Genomic DNA, 22,577 nt, shown 5'->3' with positions numbered 1-22,577 from the left:
CCAGACCAGGGCTCGAACCCGTGTCCCCAGAATTGGCAGGCGGATTCCTAACCACTGCGCCACCAGGGAAGTTCCCCAACTTTTATTCTTAATGACAAAATGCAATTAATAATGAGGGGCATAGTAGAACATTACATGATTGAGGAGATTGTGAGTACTATAATCCAAGTATAGATATTCTGAATATGTAAACAAATGAGCAGGATATCTGAGTAAACCCTAGAAATATCTGGTTTACGATGGGAATAAATTACTTGGGGGTAAATTGGCTACTCACTTTATCTTTTTATAACTAATGTCTGCATATGAGCTGTGAGCATCTGGCTTTATTCTACACTAAAGTTAAATAGTCACGATTGATTTTGTTACCCTCAGAAGGAATATTTGAGGAATTTTTATGACTATACAGAATGTGGGCTCACACTAAAATTGGCTAATTCCTTAATCTCTCTAATAAATATTATTGTGTTTCATTGGTGATACAGTGAAATAAGCACCAGTTTTGGACTCAGGAAATGTGGATTCAAATTTAGTTGCTGCCACTCTCAGGAATCATTCAGTTTTAGGGAACAGAAGCCCGTTCAAACTAGCTTCAGCAGAAAGGAGGATTTATGGGAGATACATGAGGGTATTTTCCAGAATCCAAGCACAAGAACTGTGGCTGGATTGGAAACAGTTTTGTCCAAGGTTACTCTCCATCTCAGAAGAAGCAAATTGTCCCTGCTTTTCCCTCCACTTCTGCTGCTTTTCCTCCCCTCTGTCCCTTTCCCTCCTTTTCTGCTTTACTGTGAACATGCTCTCCCAAGCCCTGGCCTTAACGTCCCTTATTTAAGCATTCAACAAAAACTAACTTGGTTTTTCAGTGTACTAATTTCCAGTTTCTGAGAGAAAATCTGATTGGCTCAGCTTAGATCAGGCAGATAGATGCTGCTTATCCATTCAGTTCTAGCTGAAGGATAAGGAGCATCGTCATGGTGGTACCTGAAGTTGTTGCTTCTGGTTCTTCTGGGTCTGTAGAAGGAGAGCTTCTCCAAGAATGTGAGTACCAGGAAGAAATGATTGGTAAAAAAATGGGTGGCATCTCTAGAATATGTACTATTTCTGTGACCTTGGGTGGGTCACTTAGTCTCGATGAATCTCAGTTTTCTCATTTTTGAAGTGAAATAATGATGGTCTCCCTCTCACTAGTTATTGTGACAATCAGATAAGACAGAATACATAAAAATTAGAAAGCTTTGTACCAGGGTTGGAACAAATCAAATAAATAAGCTATTTAAACCACACCATGTTTGCTTTTCTGTGAATTAACAGGATCTGTTTTATTTTAATTTTTATTTTTGGCTGCATTGGGTCTTCGTTGCTGTGCACGGGCTTTCTCTAGTTGCGCCAAGTGGGGTCTACTCTTCATTGCAGTGCGTGGGCTTCTCATTGCAGTGGCTTCTCTTATTGCGGAGCATGGGCTCTAGGCACACGGGCTTCAGTAGTTGCAGCATGTGGGCTCAGTAGTTGCAGCATGCGGGCCCTAGAGCACGTGCGCCTCAATAGTTGAGGCGCATGGGCTCAGTAGTTGTGGCACATGGCCTCAGTAGTTGTGGCTTGTGGGCTGTAGAGTACAGGCTCAGTAGTTGTGGCACACGGGCCCAGTTGCTCCACGGCATGTGGGATCCTCCCAGACCAGGGATCAAACCCGTGTCCCCTGCATCGGCAGGCGGACTCCCAACCACTGCACCACCAGGGAAGTCCCCAGGATCTATTTTATAAGTAATACTTGTATAATATTATGCTGAGTATCATTGTAATTACCTATAATAAATTATTCCAATTAAAAAGATTCAAATGGGGGCTTCCCTGGTGGCGCAGTGGTTGAGAGTCCGCCTGCCGATGCAGGGGACATGGGTTCGTGCCCTGGTCCAGGAGGATCCCACATGCTGCGGAGCAGCTGGGCCCGTGAGCATGGCCGCTGAGCCTGTGCGTCCGGAGCCTGTGCTCTGCAATGGGAGAGGCCTCAACAGTGAGAGGCCCGCGTACTGCAAAAAAAAAAAAAAAAAGATTCAAATGGTATAACTACACAGAAAAAATTTTAATAGATTTAAAGTTGAATAACACAACACATATAAATTGTTTTAAAGCATAAAATTAGATATAGATTTACAGAGCAACAGAATTTTTTTAGCTTTTTATATACACTAGGCCCTAGAGGGAGCAAAGAAGGATTCAAGGCTAGTAAGAAGTATTGGGTTCCTCATTCTCAGGGAGCTTTTGTCAAGCTGAGAAAAATGTATACCAAGAGAAAATGATAAAAGTAGTAATGCACAATAAATGCAAATCAGACTATAGAATTCCGTAAATTAGAGAGGTCACTGAAGGCTGTCATGGTCAAGGAAAGCTTTCTAGAAGAAGCTGGGATTTCAAACATGAATAGAATCAAATAAGGAAGCTAGAAGAGAGTAAGTACTTCAGGTAATAAAATACAGAGTCTTATAAGTTAACTGCTTGGAATAGAATTTTTTAATAGGAAAATATGTTGAGGCCAAGGGGTAATGGGCCTTGAATGCAGGCCTGAGCAGTTCAGGCTATATCCCGTGAGCTTTTGAATATTCTGGGACAAAGGAATTACATTAGGAGGCAATTTTTTAGGCAGGTAATTTCCCTGGTGCCAGTGAACAAGGGGCTTGAGGAGAAGAATCTGGTGGCCTCATCTCCTGATTCCCATGCTTCCTGACAAAAAGAACACAAAAAAACAAATAAACAAAAATTAGTGCAAACATTTTTATGATGGGAGTGCTGATAGCCACCTAAATAAAAGAGGTTTCACTTTATGTATTCCAGTCCTTCCCGTTTTCCTTTAACATAACATTGTTTTTCAGATAATTATTTCCCATTTTGACATTCTTCACCTATCATGTCTCCAGATACTTAAGACCAGCATGAAACTAATTTCAGTAGACTTTACTGTTTTAGAGTAGGAAGAACACTTAGGGAAAGATTATACAACATACGTACTTACCAAACCTCATATAGATTCATTTCTGGTGGATACACTTTGATCAACTTGGTATTCCTGGATCATGTGAGCTCTAACCTGGCACTGCGCTCATGGGGGGACCTTGTACATACTGTGGAACTTTAAGTGGTAAATACCTGAGCATTTCCCCCTTGTTGCTTTTAGTCAACTGTGTCATCATTTGGGCAATGTCAGTAGTTGAGGAACAGCCAGTGCTGTTTCCTAGGCTCATTTTGGAGGTGCCCGTGTGGGTCATCCTACCACTGCCGCCACCACCAGAACCAGGGTCTAAGCGGGACTTGCCTGACACCAGCTTTCTCCGTTCACGACCGTGTGTAATGGTATTAGCCCTTTAAAGATAAATTGTCTGTCATAATTTCTGAAAAAAATTCTTAGAGGTGAGGTTGGTTAACGAAACGGCAACAGAATTTTCTTTTATTTCCTCATTCTGACTTGTTTTTAAGCCATCTCTTTAAGCCTCACTTGTGTGATGTGATAATGCTTTACATTTTATCAAGAGTGTTTGATCAGACGCAAGACAGGCTGCCCCAGACGGGAAGCCCGAGCAGCCAGCCGAGCCACCCTGCCCCTGCTGGGGGAGGAGCCACAACGAGGCTGCCTAATGGGGCTGGTTTGACCTGAGCAGGTGACCAATGGCCAGGGGGCGAGGAGGTGAGGGGGTGGGGCTGCAGAAGGCCTGCCTACAAATGGAGTCGAGGGGCGTGACCACACTGCAGAAGTGGAGCCCTTCCGCCCAGGACTGGCGAGAAAGCCAAATTGCAGGGGCGGGGTGGGTCAGGGATGTGGACCTGCGTGAACAGCATGGAGATGCACGGGCACTCACGAGGCATCCAGGACATGGAACAGCTGCGCTGGGGACCACAGGTGACCCGTGGCCCGGCAACCAGCGCAGAGAGCATCATGGCAGAGCAGGTGGCTCTGAACCAGACCCAGGTGTGTGGGATACTACGGGAAGAGCTGTACCAAAGTGATTCCTTCCACCAGTTTGATACACATATCTTCATCATCATGGGCGCAGCCAGCAACCTGGCCAAGAGGAAGATCTACGCCACCATCTGGTGGCTGTTCTGGGGTGGCCTTCTGCCAGAAGATACCTTCATCATGGGCTACGCCCTCTCCCACCTCACAGTGGCCAATACACGCAAGTGGAGCGAGCTATTCATCAAAGCTACCCCAGAGGAGAAGCCCAAGCTGGAGGAGTTCTTTGCCCGCAACTCCTATGTGACTGGCCATTATGATGACGCGGCCTCCTATGAGCGCCTCAACAGCCACATGAACACCCTCCACCAGGGAACGTAAGCCAACCGCCTCTTCTGCCTGGCCTTGCCCCCCAAAGCCTATGAGGCTGTCACCAAGAACATCCACAAGACCTGCATGAGCCAGATAGGCTGGAACTGTATCGTCATGGAGAAGCCCTTTGGGAGGGACCTGCAGAGTTCCAACCACATTTCCTCCCTGTTTCATGAGGACTAAATCTGCCGCATCGACCACTGCATGGGCAAGGAGATGACCCAGAACCTCACGGTTCTGAGGTTTGCCAACAGGATCTTCAGCCCCATCTGGAAGTGTGACAACATGTCCTACGTCATTCTCACCTTCAAGGAGTCCTTTGGCACTGAGGGCTGCTGGGGCTACTTTAATGACTTTGGGATCATCTGAGACGTGATGGAAAATCACATCCTGCAGATGGTGTGTCTGGTGGCCGTGGAGAAGCCCGTCTCCACCGACTCAGATGACGTCCGTGATGAGAAGGTCAGGATGTTGAAATGTATCTCAAAGGTACAGGCGAACAGTGTGGTCCTGGGCCAGTACATGGGGAACCCCAACGGAGAAGGTGAGGCCACCAAAGCATACCTGGACAACCCCATGGTGCCCCGCGGCTCCACCACCGCCACCTTTGCAGCTGTCATCCTCTACGTGGGGAACGAGAGGTGGGACAGGTGCCCTTCATCTTGCGCTACGACAAAGCCCTGAATGAGCACAAAGCTGAGGTGCCTCTGCAGTTCCGAGACGTGGCCGGTGACATCTTCCAGCAGCAGTGCAAGCACAGCGAGCTGGTGATCCGCCTGCAGCCCAACGAGGCTGTGTACACCAAGATGATGACCAAGAAGCCCAGCATGTTCTTCAACCATGAGGAGTCGATGCTGAACCTGACCTATGGCAGCAGATACAAGAACATGAAGCTCCCAGATGCATATGAGCGCCTCATCCTGGACATCTTCTTTGGGAGCCAGACGCACTTTATGTGCAGTGATGAGCTCCAGCAGGCCTGGTGCATCTTCACACCACTGCTGCCCCAGATCGAATGGGAGTAGCCCCAGCCCATCCCCTACATCTCCAGCAGCTGAGGCCCCACAGAGGCAGATGAGCTGATGAAGAGAGTGGGCTTCCCATACAAGGGGACCTACAAGGGGTGAACTCCCACAAGCTCTGAGCCCTGAGCACCTGGTCCCCACTCCCACCCACCTTGGCCCTGTCTCTCTGTCCTTCCCACTGTCTGACCCCACTTCAGGAGGACTTCGGGACCATAAACGTCAGCCTCACATTACCAGCCCCGGGCCTAGGCCACCCTGTGCCACTGCTGCCTTGAGCCCAGCTACATTCCTCAACCACCAAGCCTCGGAGAGTCATGCTGTGACCATCCCCAGCCACCACTGAGCCAGCTTCTGTCCACAAGACTGAGCCCCAGTGGAAGGAAGGAGAGTGGCTCTTCATCTATCCTGGCTTCTTCCAGAGGCCTGGAGTTAGGAGCCACAGGGAGGGGCAGTGATAGGCCTCATGATCTGTATAAGTCAAGTCATTATGTTGTACACCTTAAACTTATACAGTGCCGTGTGTCAATTATACCTCAATAAAACTGGGGGGGAAAAGAGAATGTGTGTGTTTTACTGGGAGGATATTCCTTACTCTGAATGCTTGGAATCATCAGAGAAAAGGGTTTGTTGCAATATTTACTACAGCTGAGATGAGTCATTCTGTACATTAAAAAAAAAAAAAATCAAAGGAAGGGATGGTGGGTCACAATCACAAAGACTTTTCAGTGAGTCATTGTAGTGGTTCTATAATTATCCTGTCCCTTAGGCTTGTCCTTCCTGCTCAATCCTTCTTTCTCCTTAGGAGGAGAATCATTAGATAAATTCAGTCCTGCTGGGTATGGCATCAACTTCTACACAGAATACTAATATATACATATATGTAACATTCATTTGGGGGTTGACCACACAGTTTGTTTGTGGCCACACAATTTCCTAAGTCTCTCAAATTTTTAAGAATTTTGAATTTATTAGTATAGTACAGCTTGTATTCTAATGCCATAGAAAATGCGATTTCATATTTTCCATATGTTGTCAGGGCAATTTGAAAAATGATTCAGTGGATTAAAGTTGTAGCAGATACTTCAACTGTAGAACAATTATTCTGAATAAGAACTTGAATATTCAGCCTGTTCTATTGCTTTTATTTTTCTGAGTGTCAGGAATAACCAAGTGCCAGTTTATAGGTATCTATGAGCCTGAAACAAGAATAAATAAAACCTGAAAGAGTGAATGAGTGTTAAATGCTTTATCTTAGGATACTGCCTGTGTGCTCGTGTTGTAATGGTAATTCTGATGTTGGACTAATTTCGTGATTCAGGTGGAACACTTGAAGTTTAATCAACATAAATTGTGTGTTGCCTGTTTCTTCCTCTAAGTACAAAATAACTTTTCTGTGCAAGGTGCCGTAACTCTTCAGTTCTTTTCCAGTTCAAGGTTAGCCTTAGGATTTACATCTTTGCTGTTTTACTATTCTTTAGGCATATTCAAAACATGAGTGAGATCAAGACTGATGTCGGACGAGCTCGAGCATGGATAAGATTGTCTCTAGAAAAGAAGCTCTTGTCTCAGCATCTCAAGCAGTTGCTCTCTAACCAACTGCTCACAAAGTAAGAGATGGCCTCTTGAGGCATTTCTGTTTCTGTGACCTGTGTGCTTACAAAATACGTTGCATAGGCTGCCACGCTGGTTTCTTCAGCCTGAGTTGCTGACTCCTCTGCACATGAACTCTTCCTTTCTAACAGGCACATGCTTCAGAAACTGTGTGTCATGACCTCCTATTTGATTATATCTGGGAGGGTACAGATTTCAGAGCCAAGGGGCAGATTGTGCTACTCTGTTCAGAACAAAAGCTGATAGTCCCACAGCTGAGAGTAACATCCAAAAGATGGGTGGAATTTATGTAAACCGTATATCATATTGTAAAGATCACAACAAAACCAGGAGTGGTAAAAAAATAAAAAGGTCCACAGGAAAGGGCTTCTCTGAGAGTCTTGCTAATACTTACATTTAGTAGTTTAGAGCCAGAAAACCAGTCAAGTGCATATTAGTTAATAGTTAACTGTTTTGATAGTTTCCCTTTACCCCATCAAGAAACCTTGGATGAAATGCGTCATCCAGCTAATATGTATAGTAGAACTAATTTGAAGGTTGAGGACTTTGAGTTCTCTAGACCAAAGGTATGCAAAGAATTCAACAGAGACCTCAAACGTGACAGTGTTGGAATGCCACCAAAACCCAATTCTTTTTGTGATTTTGCATTTGTACATATCACTGTTGGGTTAAGTTACTCTCTGGAGCATTTTAGGATGAGTCTTAATGTCCAAAGAATAGGTTTGATAAAGAGTGCGTGATGTGAAGTACAGTCTGTGAACCTGACCTTGTTCTCTTAAAACTGATTACTCTCCCCACACCTTATCCCCACCCATAAGTCACTTGCCCTTTGTGGCCAAAGTACAAAGAAGAAAATGATAATCATTTAAAATCTTACTACATAAAGGTGACTACTAAGTATTTCACATGTTTTCTTCTGTACTTCTGTACATGTTCTCTTAGTTAAGATTATACTATATTTGCAATTCAGCATCTTTTTTGGCTTAATATTATACCATAACATTTTCTATATCATAAGGATTTAGCCTCTGAAATCTGAATGCCTGTGTTCAAATACTACCTTTACTATTCACTATTTGAATAGCCTTAGACAAAATACTTAACTTCACTGTATCTCTGTTTTCCTCATCTATAAAGGGAGAATGCTAATAGACTTACCTCTCGTGGTCACGAGAATTAAATATATTAATAATTTTAAAATACTTGGAAAATGCTTAAGTGTAAGTGCTTAATGAAAAGTTATTTATTATTTTGGGGAGTAGTAGTTTTGTTTTTGTTAAAACTCTTCCTAAACTTTATTTTTAATGGGTATACAATGATATATTTTTACTTTTACAAATAATATTCAAGTGGACATTTGTGAGTAAATCTTTGCCCACATTTCATATTATATCCCTAGGACTGAGCCCTTAAAGTAAAATTAATGAGTCAAAGAATATGATTGGTTCAAAATAATTATTACCAACAAATTGCTTTTCTGAAATTTTCAGTTCCACTTTCTATTATTCACTGCCACCCCCTACCCCCCATCAGCAGTGGTCATCACTTTTAAATCTTTATTACTTTAAGAGACAAAATGGATTCATGGCAGGTTATTTCTTTAATTACTAAATAGATTTAAATTTGTTATTAACTGTATATGTGTTCATTTTTGTGAATTGTCTGTTCTTTCTAGATTAAAGTTTCTACCCATAGTTTGTCTAAGTGGAGATGTTTATTTTTAGTGGAAGACATAATGAAAAATATACTATACTATTATTTTGTGCTTGTCTTACCCTTTCCTAGGAAGCTTTATAAACGTTATGCTTTTCTACGTTGTGAAGAAGAAAGAGAGCAGTTTCTTTACCATCTTCTTTCCCTCAATGCTGTGGACTATTTCTGCTTCACCAGTGTGTTCACCACTATCAGTAAGTCTGGAGAATTGACTGTTAAGTGAAGAGTTGCTCAGATGACTAATGGAATAAGGGTTTATAGTTTTTAAAACGAGACATATCACAGCACACTGAGTCACACACTGTGACATCCACCACCACCCCCGCCCTACCCCATCTCCATTTATGAATGAAGGTTGTGCCCCAGCAGCCGGAGATGCTGCTGGAAGACCACCCTCAGCTGTCAGCTCCTGTGGGGAGTGTCTCACCAAAGAAAACTACCTTGCCTGAAGCTATCCCTCCTACCAGAGCTGGCCAGCATCCCTGCCTGATCCATGGGCTGTCCCAGAACTCACTGTGGGACCAGCTGAGCACTCACAGCATCAGAGCTCAGCTTCTGCCTCAGCCCATCCTGCTTTCTTCCTCACATTCTGCATGCTAATTTCTGACTCAGAGTCTGCTTCCCAGGAAACCCAGTCTGCAGTAGGAATTGGGATGGATGTAAAGAAAAATGTTTTATTAAACAAATATTCCAGTATCTTACCTGAAACACATAAATTCAAAGAATCAGTATATGATAATAAACTTATATAACTGAACATCATTAAACTTTGAAGATTCAGAAAGACTTCAGGATCTTGCTGGGTGTTGTAGGTCTATAGAGGAAGGAAATGATGATTGGAGATGTGTTTTTGATAAATTGAATTACAGCATTTATTCTGTTGCAGTGCATCCCCTTCCCTACTTTGGAGAATTTTTACTTGTATCAGCAGTTTTATTCAGCTGCAAGTATCAGAAGCTTGGAAAATAGTGGTTTAAAGAACTCGGTTGTTTTAATTTTCTTACACAGTGATAAGTCTTGGGGTAGGCAGTCCACAGTGCTATCACGGACCCAGGCTCTTTGACAGTTATCAGTGCGTGCTGATCGCCTCCAGCGATGGCTGTTCTCAGTCCACGCTCCAGCCCAAAGAGGGAAGGAGTGCCAAGGAAGAGGGGTTAGAATCTGTGCTAGAAAAACATAGTTTTCTAAGAAATCTCAATAAATATCACCAATATTTCACTGGGCACAGTTGTGTAGGTTTTGGCCTTCAAAGTCTCTGGTAGAGGCAGACAAGGGGGAAATGGAGTTGGAATGGTTATTGGGCCAACCTGTATTATCTTTCAAGCTACTATTAGTTTACTAGAAACTAAGGTGTTATATACAGTTTTGAAAGAGAAGAGTTAGGATCCTAAGTTCCTCCCCATATATGCAGATTTCTCTTCATCTGAGGAGCTCTTTCAATTAGAGGAATCGAAATACTTCATGAAATAAATATGCTGAGTTTAATAATATTGCTCTTTTTCTACTTTATGAAATCATTGTTGTGCATCTGTGAGCCCTTTGCAGCCACAGAACTGCTGACCTTAAACAGGCCTTTTTCGGTAGCTTTTCTAATCCTGTCAGTGAAAGAAATGAAAGTAGCCTCTGGGGCCTAAAATAACATCTTGCACTAACCTCTTCTGCTTTCAGTTTCGAAAATCATTTGAGTCTCATGATTACTAAACCATGAAAGTATGGCCTTCCCTCTGACATTTTCCTTTCCTTCAGCGAAAATAAAAGGACAAAAAGGGAGGTTATTCACCCAACAGAAGGTCGTCTATGTAAAGTTAGGGAAATGAACCATTTATCCCATTCATTTCGCTCATCTAAGAGCACATTGAAGCATGAGCTCCTATTGTGAGGCTGTATCTGAGCCTCTTATCCAATAAATGTTTTTAATTCTACGTGTAGTTCTTTCAAGGAGGGCTTTCTGTTAGCTCTCTTGTGGCTGAATGAACAGAAATCCTGAGAATACCAACCAAAATATTGATTCTACCCTGCTTTAAAAACAAAAAAAAAGTATGGCTCTGAGGGATAAAAATATGCTAATGTGTTTGAGCCATCCCCATTTTTTAAAGGAAATGGAGGTATGTGTAATGCCTGGGTGGTTTCCACATTTGAGCAAAGGATGGTGATAGGACAGTGACATCTAGTGGTGTGCCTTTTGAAGAGCCCTCAGAGGCGAAAGATTTCTTACAGATCCCTTTCCATATCCTGATTCTTTTCCCTGGGGCACCTCTTGTACGTGAGTCACCTTTCCAAGTTGTAGTTTATAGACTTCATATTATGTCCAGAATGGAGGTGCTGTTGTTTATTATTCTTGGCTTTGCATATTGGACTGTAAAACTGGGATGGGAAAGTTCTGAAGTGCAGTGCTTTTAAGGGTTGGCCAAGAAAATCAGCAACAAGAGGATGCTATCCAAGAAGTCATCTACCACCTTTTTTTATATGAAACCATACTAGTAACTGTGCTCATTTATACTCGATTCTGGAACAAAATTAATAAAAAACATTAAAACAATGAAAATACTATATAGCACAGTCACTGTTTATGTCCTCAGAGATTCTGGTGCTAATGCCTGACATTGTTTATAAATGTAGTGGTAATGGTAAGCATGTCATGTACACATGGTGTTGTATATGTGTGGAAACCACAAATATTGGGACTTTTGGCTTATAAACCAGACCTCATCTTTCTAGACTGGAGGAGGTTATGATCTATCTTTTTGTTTAAGTACATCTTGATAGATCATTAAAAAGCAAATTATCTGTGAAAGCCAGCCGAGTTCTTAATGTATATTTGTTTTGATATCAGGAGAATTGTATTGTAATTTCGTATTAATTTCAGCATTTTTCTTTCAGTGATTCCGTATAGGTCAGTGATCATTCCCATCAAAAAGCTGAGCAATGCGATCATCACATCGAACCCTTGGATCTGTGTATCAGGAGAACTGGGAGACACGGGAGTAATGCAGATTCCCAAAAATCTCCTCGAAATGACTTTTGAAGTAAGTTCAGCTAAAACCTTTCTTTCTTTTTTTTTTTTTTTTCATTACGCGGCCCTCTCACTGTTGTGGCCTCTCCCGCTGCGGAGCACAGGCTCCAGACGCGCAGGCTCAGCGGCCATGGCTCACGGGCCCAGCCGCTCCGTGGCATGTGGGATCTTCCCAGACCGCTGCACGAACCCGTGTCCCCTGCATCAGCAGGCGGACTCTCAACCACTACGCCACCAGGGAAGCCCAGCTAATACCTTTCTTAGCACAAAGTGTCATACATAGTTCTACACAACGATGCCAGTTTCACTTTTTCATTTTTCCTCGAGTCAAATAATATAAAGGAGTAATTAAGTACACAGGATCATTTTTGGGATTATATACCTAAAGTTGTCTTGAACACGTGAATTTTTCTATTTTTATTGTTATTTTAATTGTTAAGTTCTATTTTTCCACTTATAATGGTGCGCTTTGGGGCTTTGCCAGGTCCTATTCCATAATTCCCAGTGCCTAGCACGGAACCTGGCAAGTAGAGAACATTCAAGTAAATGCTTTCCCCACAGTGGTTCTCTTCCAAACTGTAAATTCACCCTGCCTGAACCTAGACAAAGGAACAGGGGAGCTGCTATCCATGCTTTTGGTTTTTAGACCACGTGGTGATATTTATAAAGTGATTTTGCAAAAATAAACCTTTCGCTATGGTAGTTTTCAGGTCTTACCTGGTGAAGTATTCTCATACTTTTGAGCCCACATGCTGGTTGATCCTGGCATGCAGGAAGAAGACAAACAGCTGTTCTTGTTTCAGGAGGGAAATGGTGCTAATTGAAATGTCCTGTTCTCATGTTCCTTGGAGTCTAGGAATAGCAGTTTCCACTCAGAGTCATAACACTGCCCAAGAGCTTATTTTGACGCTATCTATCTAGTGGGGTCACAGCCATCTGTATATAAAAGATTAAAATCCTTGGCTTTTCTTCGACTACCAAGTACCGAACATAAACTGCATTATAAGTCCCATCATTGCTGTTTCTAGACTCTCACATCTGCCTACTTCTTTCCATCTCTGCTGCCACAACTAATTCAAGATGCCATCCTCCCTCACCTAGATCGCTGTGATTCAAAGACGTCAAGGACTTTGAGAACTCATAGTTCTGATGTCTATGATCTGGGATCTATGTCAGGGGTAGACCCCAGATCTGGGGTCTATGTCTGGGGTCTATGATCTTTTATCAGAATTTAAAAGTCAGAATTTAGCTGACATTTATTTTCACCATTCCTATTATCATTGCTTTCTTTTGTACTTGTCCACAAAGGGTCAGGAAGGACACTGATAACTATGTTTTTGTTTTTTTTTTTCTTTTTAACAGCAGCTTCAAAGACTTCTAGGTGAGGTTTGAAGTCAGTTCTGCCTTAGTATTTTATTAGAAGCAGAAAACTAGTCATGTTGGTGATTTTTTTGTATCTATAATTGTTTCTCTGACCTCTCTGCAACTAAATCTAAACAACATCCTTTTCCCACTTCTTGAGATTCTTCTCATCCTTCATAGGCACAAATCACTGACTCTGCAGTGTTTCTGGGTTCTCCAATTAGAAATCATCGTTCTTTCCCCAGTGTTCTTCAAGTACCTGTTTACATCTCTACTCTAGCGCATTGTGCAGTCCCTCTCATTTGATAGTTAATGATCCTATGTCTCCTGTCTCATTAGAAGGGATCTATTAGGTGTGAATATTTTCTCTAGTGCACAGCAGAACACATTATGCAGAGTGGGTTCTCCGCAGTTGTTAAATTGGATGGAACCATGGCACCACTGCTAAAGCTGAGGGGTAGCAGGAAGGGATCAGGTACTGAGTAACCTGTGGTCCTGTCCCTGCAGTGCCAGAACCTGGGGAAGCTGACTACTGTTCAGATTGGTCACGATAACTCAGGACTGTTAGCCAAATGGCTAGTGGATTGTGTCATGGTCAGAAACGAAATCACAGGACATACATACAGGTAAGTAAATGTCCTTGGGAGCTCAGACTTCTTTTAAGACTCTTTAGACAAGAAAAGGTTTGAGAATTATTTTCATTCCAAAGCTTTCCCGCTGCCTTCTGAATTTTGGTTTAGTTTTTTGGGTGGTTTTGTTTATGTCATAACAAAATTGTGTTATTTTGTTCCAAATACAAAATTGTCCCCAAAATACTTTTAAGAAACTGATTGTGTTTGCTGCTAATGCTTAGTCCACAAGTGTTGAAAATGATTGGTGGAAGTCTGATTAAAAAAAAAAAAAAGGAAACAAAAAAGAAGCTTAAAATAATGTCAGTAAGAGGAAAGGGTCTTTCAGATGCTCCTGGGCAAAGCCAGCACTCTTCTTTGAGAACATTCTCCTCTTTTCTCCTGTAACTTAACTCCCACATTAGCATCTAGTTTGAAGATACTGTTGTTGAAACTAACCCCAGAATTTTAATACAGACGAGGTATGAGAAAATATTAAAGAATTATTTTAATTTGATGATAACGATTTATTCTCTTTATATAAGAGAGAATATCTTTAGTTTTCAGAGACTCATACTAAAGTGCTTGGGAGTAAAATGTCCTGTTGTTTGTAATTTACTTTAAAATACTTTTAACAAAAAATAAAAATGAAGCATATGGCAAAATGTTATGTTTAAGTCATGAGGAATAGGGTGTCTCTTATCTTTTCTACTTTTTTATGTGTTTGAAATTTTTCATAATGAAAAAAGCAACCCACAGGCACTAAAATGATGGGCTTCACCCATGGTGCCATTTAAAAATTCTAATTAAAGCTAGTAAGATATTGGTGATTCTGAAGTTTGTTTCTGTCCTACCAGGTTCCCATGCGGGCGGTGGCTGGGGAAAGGCATTGATGATGGAAGCCTGGAGAGAATTCTCATTGGAGAATTGATGACATCAGCAGCAGATGAGGATCTAGTGAAGCAGTGTCGGACTCCACCCCAGCAGAAATCACCCACCATGGCCAGGAGACTAAGCATCACTTCACTGACAGGAAAAACTACCAGTAAGTAGTTTTTTTATTTTCCAGTGCGTCATGTTGCAGGCATCATGTAGCCATTTCATAGAAAACTGTTGTATTAATGAATTACGGTAAGGAGATTGAAAAGAAAAAAGCTGAGGAAAATTAATTTGAGAGAAAGGCTTTAAGAGTGGGGAGAGAGGGCTTCCCTGGTGGTGCAGTGGTTAAGAATCCACCTGACAATGCAGGGGACACGGGTTTGAGCCCTGGCTAGGGAAGATCCCACATGCCGCGGAGCAACTAAGACCGTGCGCCACAGCTACCTAGCCTACACTCTAGAGCCTGCAAGCCACAACTACTGAGCCCGCGTGCCACAACTACTGAAGCTCATGCACCACAACTGCTGAAGCCCGTGCTCTGCAACAAGAGAAGCCACCACAATGAGAAGCCTGCGCACTGCAACGAAGAGTAGCCCCCACTCACCACAAGTAGAGAAAGCCCACGCGCAGCAACAAAGACCCAATGAGGCCAATAAAATAAAATAAATTAATTTAAAAAAAAAAAAGAATGGGGAGAGAAAAAAGGAGGAAAAATAAAGCAGGATATTAACAAATAATTAAAAGCCCCTGAAGAATTTAGATGCTAAAATCCAACAAAAACTGCCTGCTTCTGTTTTTAATTAAGCTTTGGAAGTATGAATAAATAATATCTTGCCTGAAACTTAAAGGAGGAATAAGGACAGTTACATGTTACAGTACTCCCACATCTAGTTATCCAGAGCCCCTTTTTCTAAGAGGAATTCTAAAAATTCCTCTCCCTACCCCACCCCCAACTTCCTGTAGAAGTGATAAAACAAAATACTATAAAAAAGTGAATTCTGTGGATAGGATACTATGTTCATATGCCATTTTGAATAGTACAATAAACTTCTAATTTATATTAATGTGGTCTTTAATAGGCTGAATAATGTCTCCCAGGGGTATCAGATTTTAATCCCTGGGATCTGTAAATGTTACTTTATTTAGAAAAAGCGTCTTGGCAAATATAATTAAGTTAAGGAACTTGAGATGGGGAGATTATCCTGGATTACCCAGGTAGGCCATAAATGCAATCACATGTATTCTTCTAAGAGGGAGGCAAAAGGAAATTAGACACACACAGAGGAGAAGACAATAGAAAGATGGAGACAGAAATAGAAGTGATGCGGCCACAAGCCAAGGAATGCCAGAGCCACCAGAACTTGAAGAGGCAAGGAGCAGCTTCTTCCACTGAGCCTCCAGAGGAAGTGCAGCCCTGTCCACACCTTGACTTCTGCCTTTGGAATTGTGGGAGAATAAATTTCTGCTTTTTTACGTTACCAAATTTGTGGTAACCTAGTACCAGAACCACAGAAAACTAATAAAGAGGCAGTATGATTTAGTGAAATATCACAGAAGTTTATCAGTGAAGTGGTTTTATTTCAGTTTATAGACAGTAACCATGAGTAGAATAAGAGGTCCTTAGTTAACTAACAAAGCAGCTTCCTTAGCTATTATTATTCCATATCCATTTCTTAGTACATAGTAATATATTAGCTATTAGAACGATACAGTCTAAAATGTAAAATTATTCTTTCTCAAATGATTCCCTGTATTCATAATTCTTCTCTGCCTTCAGAAGTAAACTTAACACACACACACACACACACACTAGAATAGCTAAAATAAGGGTAGAGAACAGTGGAATACTCATATATTGCCAGTGGGAATGCAAAAGGAAAAACCATTTGGCAATTTCTTTTAAAGATATACACATACTAACCATACACTTGACCCAGCAGTCCCACTCTAGATATATACCCAAAAGAAATGAATACATATATCTACACCAAGACTTGTACTCAAATGCTGCTAGCAGCTTTATTCGTAATAGCCAAAATGGAAACAACCCCAGTGTCCACCAGCTGGTGAGTGGAGAAGCAGATAGTGGTAGATCTAGTCAATGGGATACTATTCAGCAATACTGTGGATATATCTAGCATCACGGATGAATCAAAACTATTATGCCAGGTGAGAGAAACCAGACACAAAGGACGACACACTATATGATTCCATTTGTATTAAATTCTGGAAAAGCCAATATAATAACGATGAAAAGCAGATCAGCAATTGACAGAGGTTATGAGCTGGGGAAGGGGATTGACTGAAAAGGGGAACGGGGAACTTTTTGGGTTGATGGAAATTTTCTATATTATGTTTGTGGTGATGGTTATATGTCTATACATCTGTCAAAACTCATCAAATTACACACTTAAAATTGGTGAATTTATTGTATGTAATACCTCAGCTATGCTGATTTAAAATCAAAAAGTGGATTTCAGTTCAGTCCTTCCAAATTATTACAACTTGTGAATCAGTCCAATTTTATGGGGTATTAATGTTTTGAGAGGCCTTATCCCCCGCTTCCAGTCATATTTTCTTTCTCAGTAAGCAGAAAATTTTAAATAATGTGAAACTCAGAGATGGGTACTGTGGTGTTTTTTTCACAGTGTGTGCAAGGTGATATTTAGAGAACTAAACATTTTAAATTGGTTTCAAAGTAATGCTGATCAGCACAGGGTTCATTCGAAATGAATAAAAGCTTGCAACATAGATCTTCATGTTTAAAAGAGAAAGGTACAAGTAAAAAGATTACTAGGAGCTGGAGATGACACAGTATCAGTCCTTCAATTATAAGAGGTTTCCATTTTAACAATTTTTTTGCATTGGTATAGAGAAAACTTACTTGAGTCTTACCTGGAAAATGTCTTATGCAAGAAATCCTCCAGCAGTATGAATTTAAAGAGTCTTAAATTCTAGACTGTATAGCATGTCATTTATAGTGTGATACGTGAGTTTGATTTAAGAGTTAATCACTACAAGAAAAGACCAATTATTTAATTTTTCTCTTGTTACTTAGTTCTATCCATGGATGAAACCTGTTTACCACCTTTTTTTCTTTTCCGTCTTTTTCTCCTTTTTTTTTTTTTTTTAATCATTCTTGGGGTTTGGGAGGCAAAGGTGCTTTAGATTCCATTCAAGAAACCCACCAAGCTCTCCCTCAGGAAGGGGGCCTAGGTCAGCAAGTACTGGCTGAGAGAATGAAGCAGTGCCCAGATGGTCTAAGTGGCCAGAAAGAAACAGTTCTGGGCTTCGAGGCAGGGTGTCCCCATGTACCTGGCATCTTTAAACATATACCCTTTACTTTTAAGACAACAGCAAAGCACACGATCCAAATTAGACATTCAGAGCTCCAGAAGCCTTAGTCTGTGCCTACTAAGGACTCGGAGGTAGGTGGGATAAGGGGTACCTGAGGAATGATGCTGTGGGTCTTTCCCACCTCTCTCCTTAGATCTGAGGACTAGTAGCACTTTGTGACAGGCACCATGCCAGATGATTTACATGTAATATCTCATTCACTTTTCCCTGTGACCCAAGAGGTGTGTGTTTTCCCTGTTATAGATTGAAGAAACTCAAACTCAGAGGAAGTTAGATAATTTGACCAAGGTTATGGATTGCAAGTGGTAAGGCTGGGATTTGAATCTTGGGGGTCTCTTGGTTTCTACTCCATTGTGCCAATATGCCTCTCCCTTGGCCAAACTGGCCAAGGCAAGTTTCACGGAACCCTGACAAGCCAGCCTGCTCTGGTGAAGTGTTTCCACCACAGGCAGGCACAGTTGATGTCCTATAGTACTTTGGTTTATTCCCTTGCATGAGAATTCAGCCATTATTGATTATTTTTTAGAACCCAATGCTGGACAGATCCAAGAAGGAATTGGAGAAGCTGTGAACAATATCGTGAAACATTTTCACAAACCTGAAAAAGAGGTATGATGGGCTATAAAACTTAATATGGTAGGATTTTAAAGCTGCTTTATACATGATACATAAGGCAATAAAAGGTGCTTTAATTTTCATTTGTAAGCTTTCTAATAGCCACAAAAAATGCTTCATTGCTACTCTCAGCACTTGTTCCTCTAGTATTTTTCTTAAACATCGAGCAAGAGCTTATTCTCCGGCACTGTGTGTTGCGCTCCACAGAGAGGAAGCCTCACTGTGTTGCTGTGCGGAGAGAGTGGCTTAGTTGCAGCACTTGAGCAAGTTTTCCACCATGGCTTCAAATCTGCTCGCATCTTTCACAAGAACGTCTTCATCTGGGACTTCATAGGTAAATTAAAGCTGGTGTGTGTTGTTATAAGGTCATCAAAATGTTTCTTAGAAAACTCAAACTCAGGAATTGGAGTGAATAAGAGTTAGTGATAAGGGTGTATGTTTTTAAAAGTAAATATCAAATAAGCAGTATCTGTGCTTTTCATTCAGTCAACAAATATATATAAATGTCCACAGTATTCTAAGCAGTATTCTAGATGCTCAAGATATACATAAAGATAAAAGTAGACAAAACACAGAAATTCCTATGGTTGACAAATTTATAATCTGGTAGGGGCAAACCATACACAAAAACATAACAGATATGCAATTCATCTGATATATTGGAAGGTCATCGCTGATCCGGAAAAAAATAGAGCAAGGTGAAAGGAAATGGAGTGGGGGCACTCTTTTAATTGGGGTCCTTATAGACTTCGTTGACAAGGTAACATTAAGCAAAGACTTCAAGGAAGTGAGCCTTGTGAATACGGGGAAGAGGGCACTGGAGGCTGAAAGAAGGGCCCCCGGCAGAGCAGGGTGGGGCTGTGCTTGGCCTTGCATGGAGCAGCAGGGATGTTGGTGGGACCAGAGCGGAGTGAGGGAGAGGGGCTGGGATTGGGAGGAGAGGGTGTTTACTGCCAGAGCCGGTTGTGGAGGGCCTTCTAGGCCTCTGGAAGCACATTGTTCTTTGTACTGAATGGTATGGGAAGTCCCTGGAAGGCCTGGAGCTAAGGAGTGACATCATATAATCTATGTTTTAAAAGGATCACTCTAGTTCCCTGCTGTCCAATATGGTAACCAGTAGTCACGTGTGGCTATTTAAATTGGCTTAATTTAAATTAAGTTTAACATTCACTCCCTCAGTCACACCAGCCCTACTAGTGGCTGTAGAATTGGACCTTGCAGATGTAGAATATTTTCATCATCATGGAAAGTTCTACTGGAATGTACTGCTCTAGCTCGCTAAACTTTGTATTCTTTATTTTGCTATGCAGGTTCTTCTATAATTCCCAGTTTCTTTAACAGGGAGATTAATCATTTCATGTTTATAAATAAGGCCTGGATGAAGTAGTTGATTTTATCCAATAACTTTTAGACAAAGAAAGGAAAGTTGACAGAGCTAGGCCCCCTAGAGTGGGTTGTTTTTTTTTCTTTTGGGATGCATAGACTCTTACTGCTCCTGCTTCTGATATGTATATACATAACTCTTCCTCAGATTTTTTTTAAAAATAAATTTATTTACTTTTGGCTGTGTTGGGTCTTTGTTGCTGCACACAGGCTTTCTCTAGTTGTGGCGCACGGGGGCTACTCTTCGTTGCGGTTCGCGGGCTTCTCATTGCCGTGGCTTCTCTTTGTTGCGGAGCACGGGCTCTAGGCACACGGGCTTCAGTAGTTGTAGCACGCGGGCTCAGTAGTTGTGGCTCACGGGCTCTAGAGCGCAGGCCCAGTAGTTGTGGTGCACGGGCTCAGTTGCTCCATGGCATGTGGGATCTTCCCGGACCAGGGCTTGAACCCGTGTCCCCTGCATTGGCAGGCAGATTCTTAACCACTGCACCACCAGGGAAGCCCCTCTTCCTCAGATTTACTGAAGCAGTTCCATTTCAAGGATTTTGTTGCGCAGTGTTAGCCAGCCATTCTATAACTAGAACAAAGGGCGCCACCTCAATGGCTACCATGTCTTTGCTACTTACTCTTAGAAGGCTCCAGTCTTAACAGACAAGTTCATGGGGTTTTTTTTCTTTGCTGTCAACTGCCATTTCTTGAAGGTATTCTAAAGAGAGTAAACTTTCCAACCATCTGGAATGCAGTCTAGATTAGAAAATAAACTCCTGGGAGCATATTGTTCTAGCGTGAAACATGGGCCTCTAGAATTTATTGTGAAACCAGGATAAAGTAATGGTTTTGGTTTTAGGACTGGCTATAATGCAAAGTGTCATTAGTATTTCCAGAATAAACCAAGTGATTCATCTTTTTTTATTTGAAGTATTATGTGTATTGTGATATGACTCTGACTTCCTTCTCCAGAGAGAGCAGTTGCTTATTTTGAAACAACTGACCAGATTCTAGACAATGAAGATGATGTCCTCATTCAGAAATCATCCTGCAAAACCTTCTGCCACTATGTAAATGCTATTAATACTGCACCCAGGAACATTGGGAAGGACGGCAAATTCCAGATTTTAGTTTGCCTTGGAACACGGTATTAAGCCAGTTCTTGACTTTCCCTGTCTTTGTCACATGTTGAGCAAGAATTTAGAAAAGATTATACCAGATCACGCCCCTTCCAAAGCTCTCCCGTGGGTTTCTTTTGTACCAAATTTTATGAGACTCGCTGTTTATTGGGTGCTTGCTATGTGTCGGGCAGTATGTTCAGTACTTCACGTACATTATCTTATTTAACCCTCCTGTTACTTCACCACCACCACTGCATGAAGTAGCAAGCGATATCCCCACTGTATAGATGAGAAAATAGAAAGTAGAAGAGGCACGGGTAAGTTAACAACCTTTCCCAAGGTCACACAGCTGGAAAGAGGCAGAGCCAAGATTTACACCTAGTCGCCCTCCAGAGCCCAAAGCTCTGAACCGTTACGCAGTCCTGCACCAGAGGTGGGTGGGTAAGTAATAGGTAGATTGGTAGATAATTAGACACGCCAGCACATTCACACATATATATTTCCTGTATAGAGCTTGTATAGTGTGTATATGCTACCATGTTGCTTTAATTTTAATACATTGTGGAATTCTTACTGTCTAAGCAATTCTTACTATGGAAAGTCTTCTCCTTAAGACAATTTCCTACCCCTTTCTTTTTTTAAAATGACGCTTAGGAGCTGTACACTCCATTAATTTTAAAACGGCTCTCAGAATTCTAAGAAATGAACCACATAGATCTTTAGAAGATGTTTTATCTGTGCAACGTTTGTTTTCTTCTAAACCCCTAGAAGCCCCAGCAAGAGGTGCAGGACGGCCCAGCTGCCTTGTCATGAAAGCTTAGCGAGAGGTGCTCAGTGAGGATGTCTTAGCTACTTAGCGACAGATAGCTCATGTCAGTTTAATCAGGAAACACTGAAGATTGAGATCCTGTCCTCCTGAAACAACTGGTTTACTGAGCTAAGTTCTGTATTTCTTCTTAATAAAAGCTGCCCAATTTCAGCTGTGTTTTTTAAAGTTCCTTTTGAGTATGATCCTTACCTCCTTTTATCTCTTTACTGTTCTGATTTATTAGACCAGCGCAACCCCTCTTTTGGTTTATAAAATCTACTTCATGTTTTTCTGCTTTGATTTTGTTCCTTACCTTGTAATGTTGTGTAAATTTAAAAAAAAAAAAAAGCGCTAGTCCCTACAATTAAATGGAAACTTTCTTCACAAAAGGTCAATATACTTTGGCATGCCTTGCCACAGATGTCTGATTAACATCCCTGTAAAAAAAGAATACAAAATGGCATTCTGCCTTTTTTTAAAGTGGTAGAATCAGAATAGAGAATTTCTTTAATACATCTAAGCCCTTATGGCCAACTTGCGCAGACCCACTTTTAGAACCTGATGGGTTTCCTCGTTAGCTTACACTGTCTCGTTACCTTATCTTTTTAACCAGTCATTATCCAGCTAGTTGACTTTGGTTTTGTCTTTGGTGACCTCAGAGCTTGGCTAGATTTTTCCCCATCCAGTCCCACACCCACACCTTCCCGTCGTCAAAAGCTCCAGTGTGTGCCTTGTTCTCCCGCGAGGGCAGCAGTGCTCAGGACTTGTTTCTGTTTGGGTCT

General features: G+C 41.6%; 1 protein-coding gene and 1 pseudogene across 3 annotated transcripts in view; both read left to right on the top strand.

Moving 5' to 3' along the window:
* The window catches only part of DENND5B (DENN domain containing 5B), a 212,082-nt gene that overhangs the window by 184,488 nt on the left and 5,017 nt on the right, over positions 1-22,577 (top strand). For 2 of the 3 annotated variants that reach the window (XM_067696088.1, XM_067696089.1), the window contains 8 exons: positions 6,819-6,947; positions 8,737-8,858; positions 11,545-11,690; positions 13,547-13,665; positions 14,505-14,692; positions 18,410-18,492; positions 18,706-18,832; positions 20,839-21,013. In XM_067696088.1, coding sequence (XP_067552189.1) covers positions 6,819-6,947; positions 8,737-8,858; positions 11,545-11,690; positions 13,547-13,665; positions 14,505-14,692; positions 18,410-18,492; positions 18,706-18,832; positions 20,839-21,013 — 1,089 coding nt within the window. Of the gene's footprint in view, positions 1-6,818; positions 6,948-8,736; positions 8,859-11,544; positions 11,691-13,546; positions 13,666-14,504; positions 14,693-18,409; positions 18,493-18,705; positions 18,833-20,838; positions 21,014-21,755; positions 22,566-22,577 lie in introns of those variants that run through there. The other variant, XM_067696090.1, reaches the window with a different exon arrangement.
* LOC137201762 (glucose-6-phosphate 1-dehydrogenase pseudogene) lies at positions 3,909-5,816 on the top strand (annotated as a pseudogene).

Source organism: Pseudorca crassidens, chromosome 11 (genome assembly GCF_039906515.1).
Source record: "Pseudorca crassidens isolate mPseCra1 chromosome 11, mPseCra1.hap1, whole genome shotgun sequence".
NCBI lineage: Eukaryota > Metazoa > Chordata > Mammalia > Artiodactyla > Delphinidae > Pseudorca > Pseudorca crassidens.
Note: the sequence above shows the minus strand (reverse complement) of the source record. Positions and strands in the feature narration are given on the sequence as shown.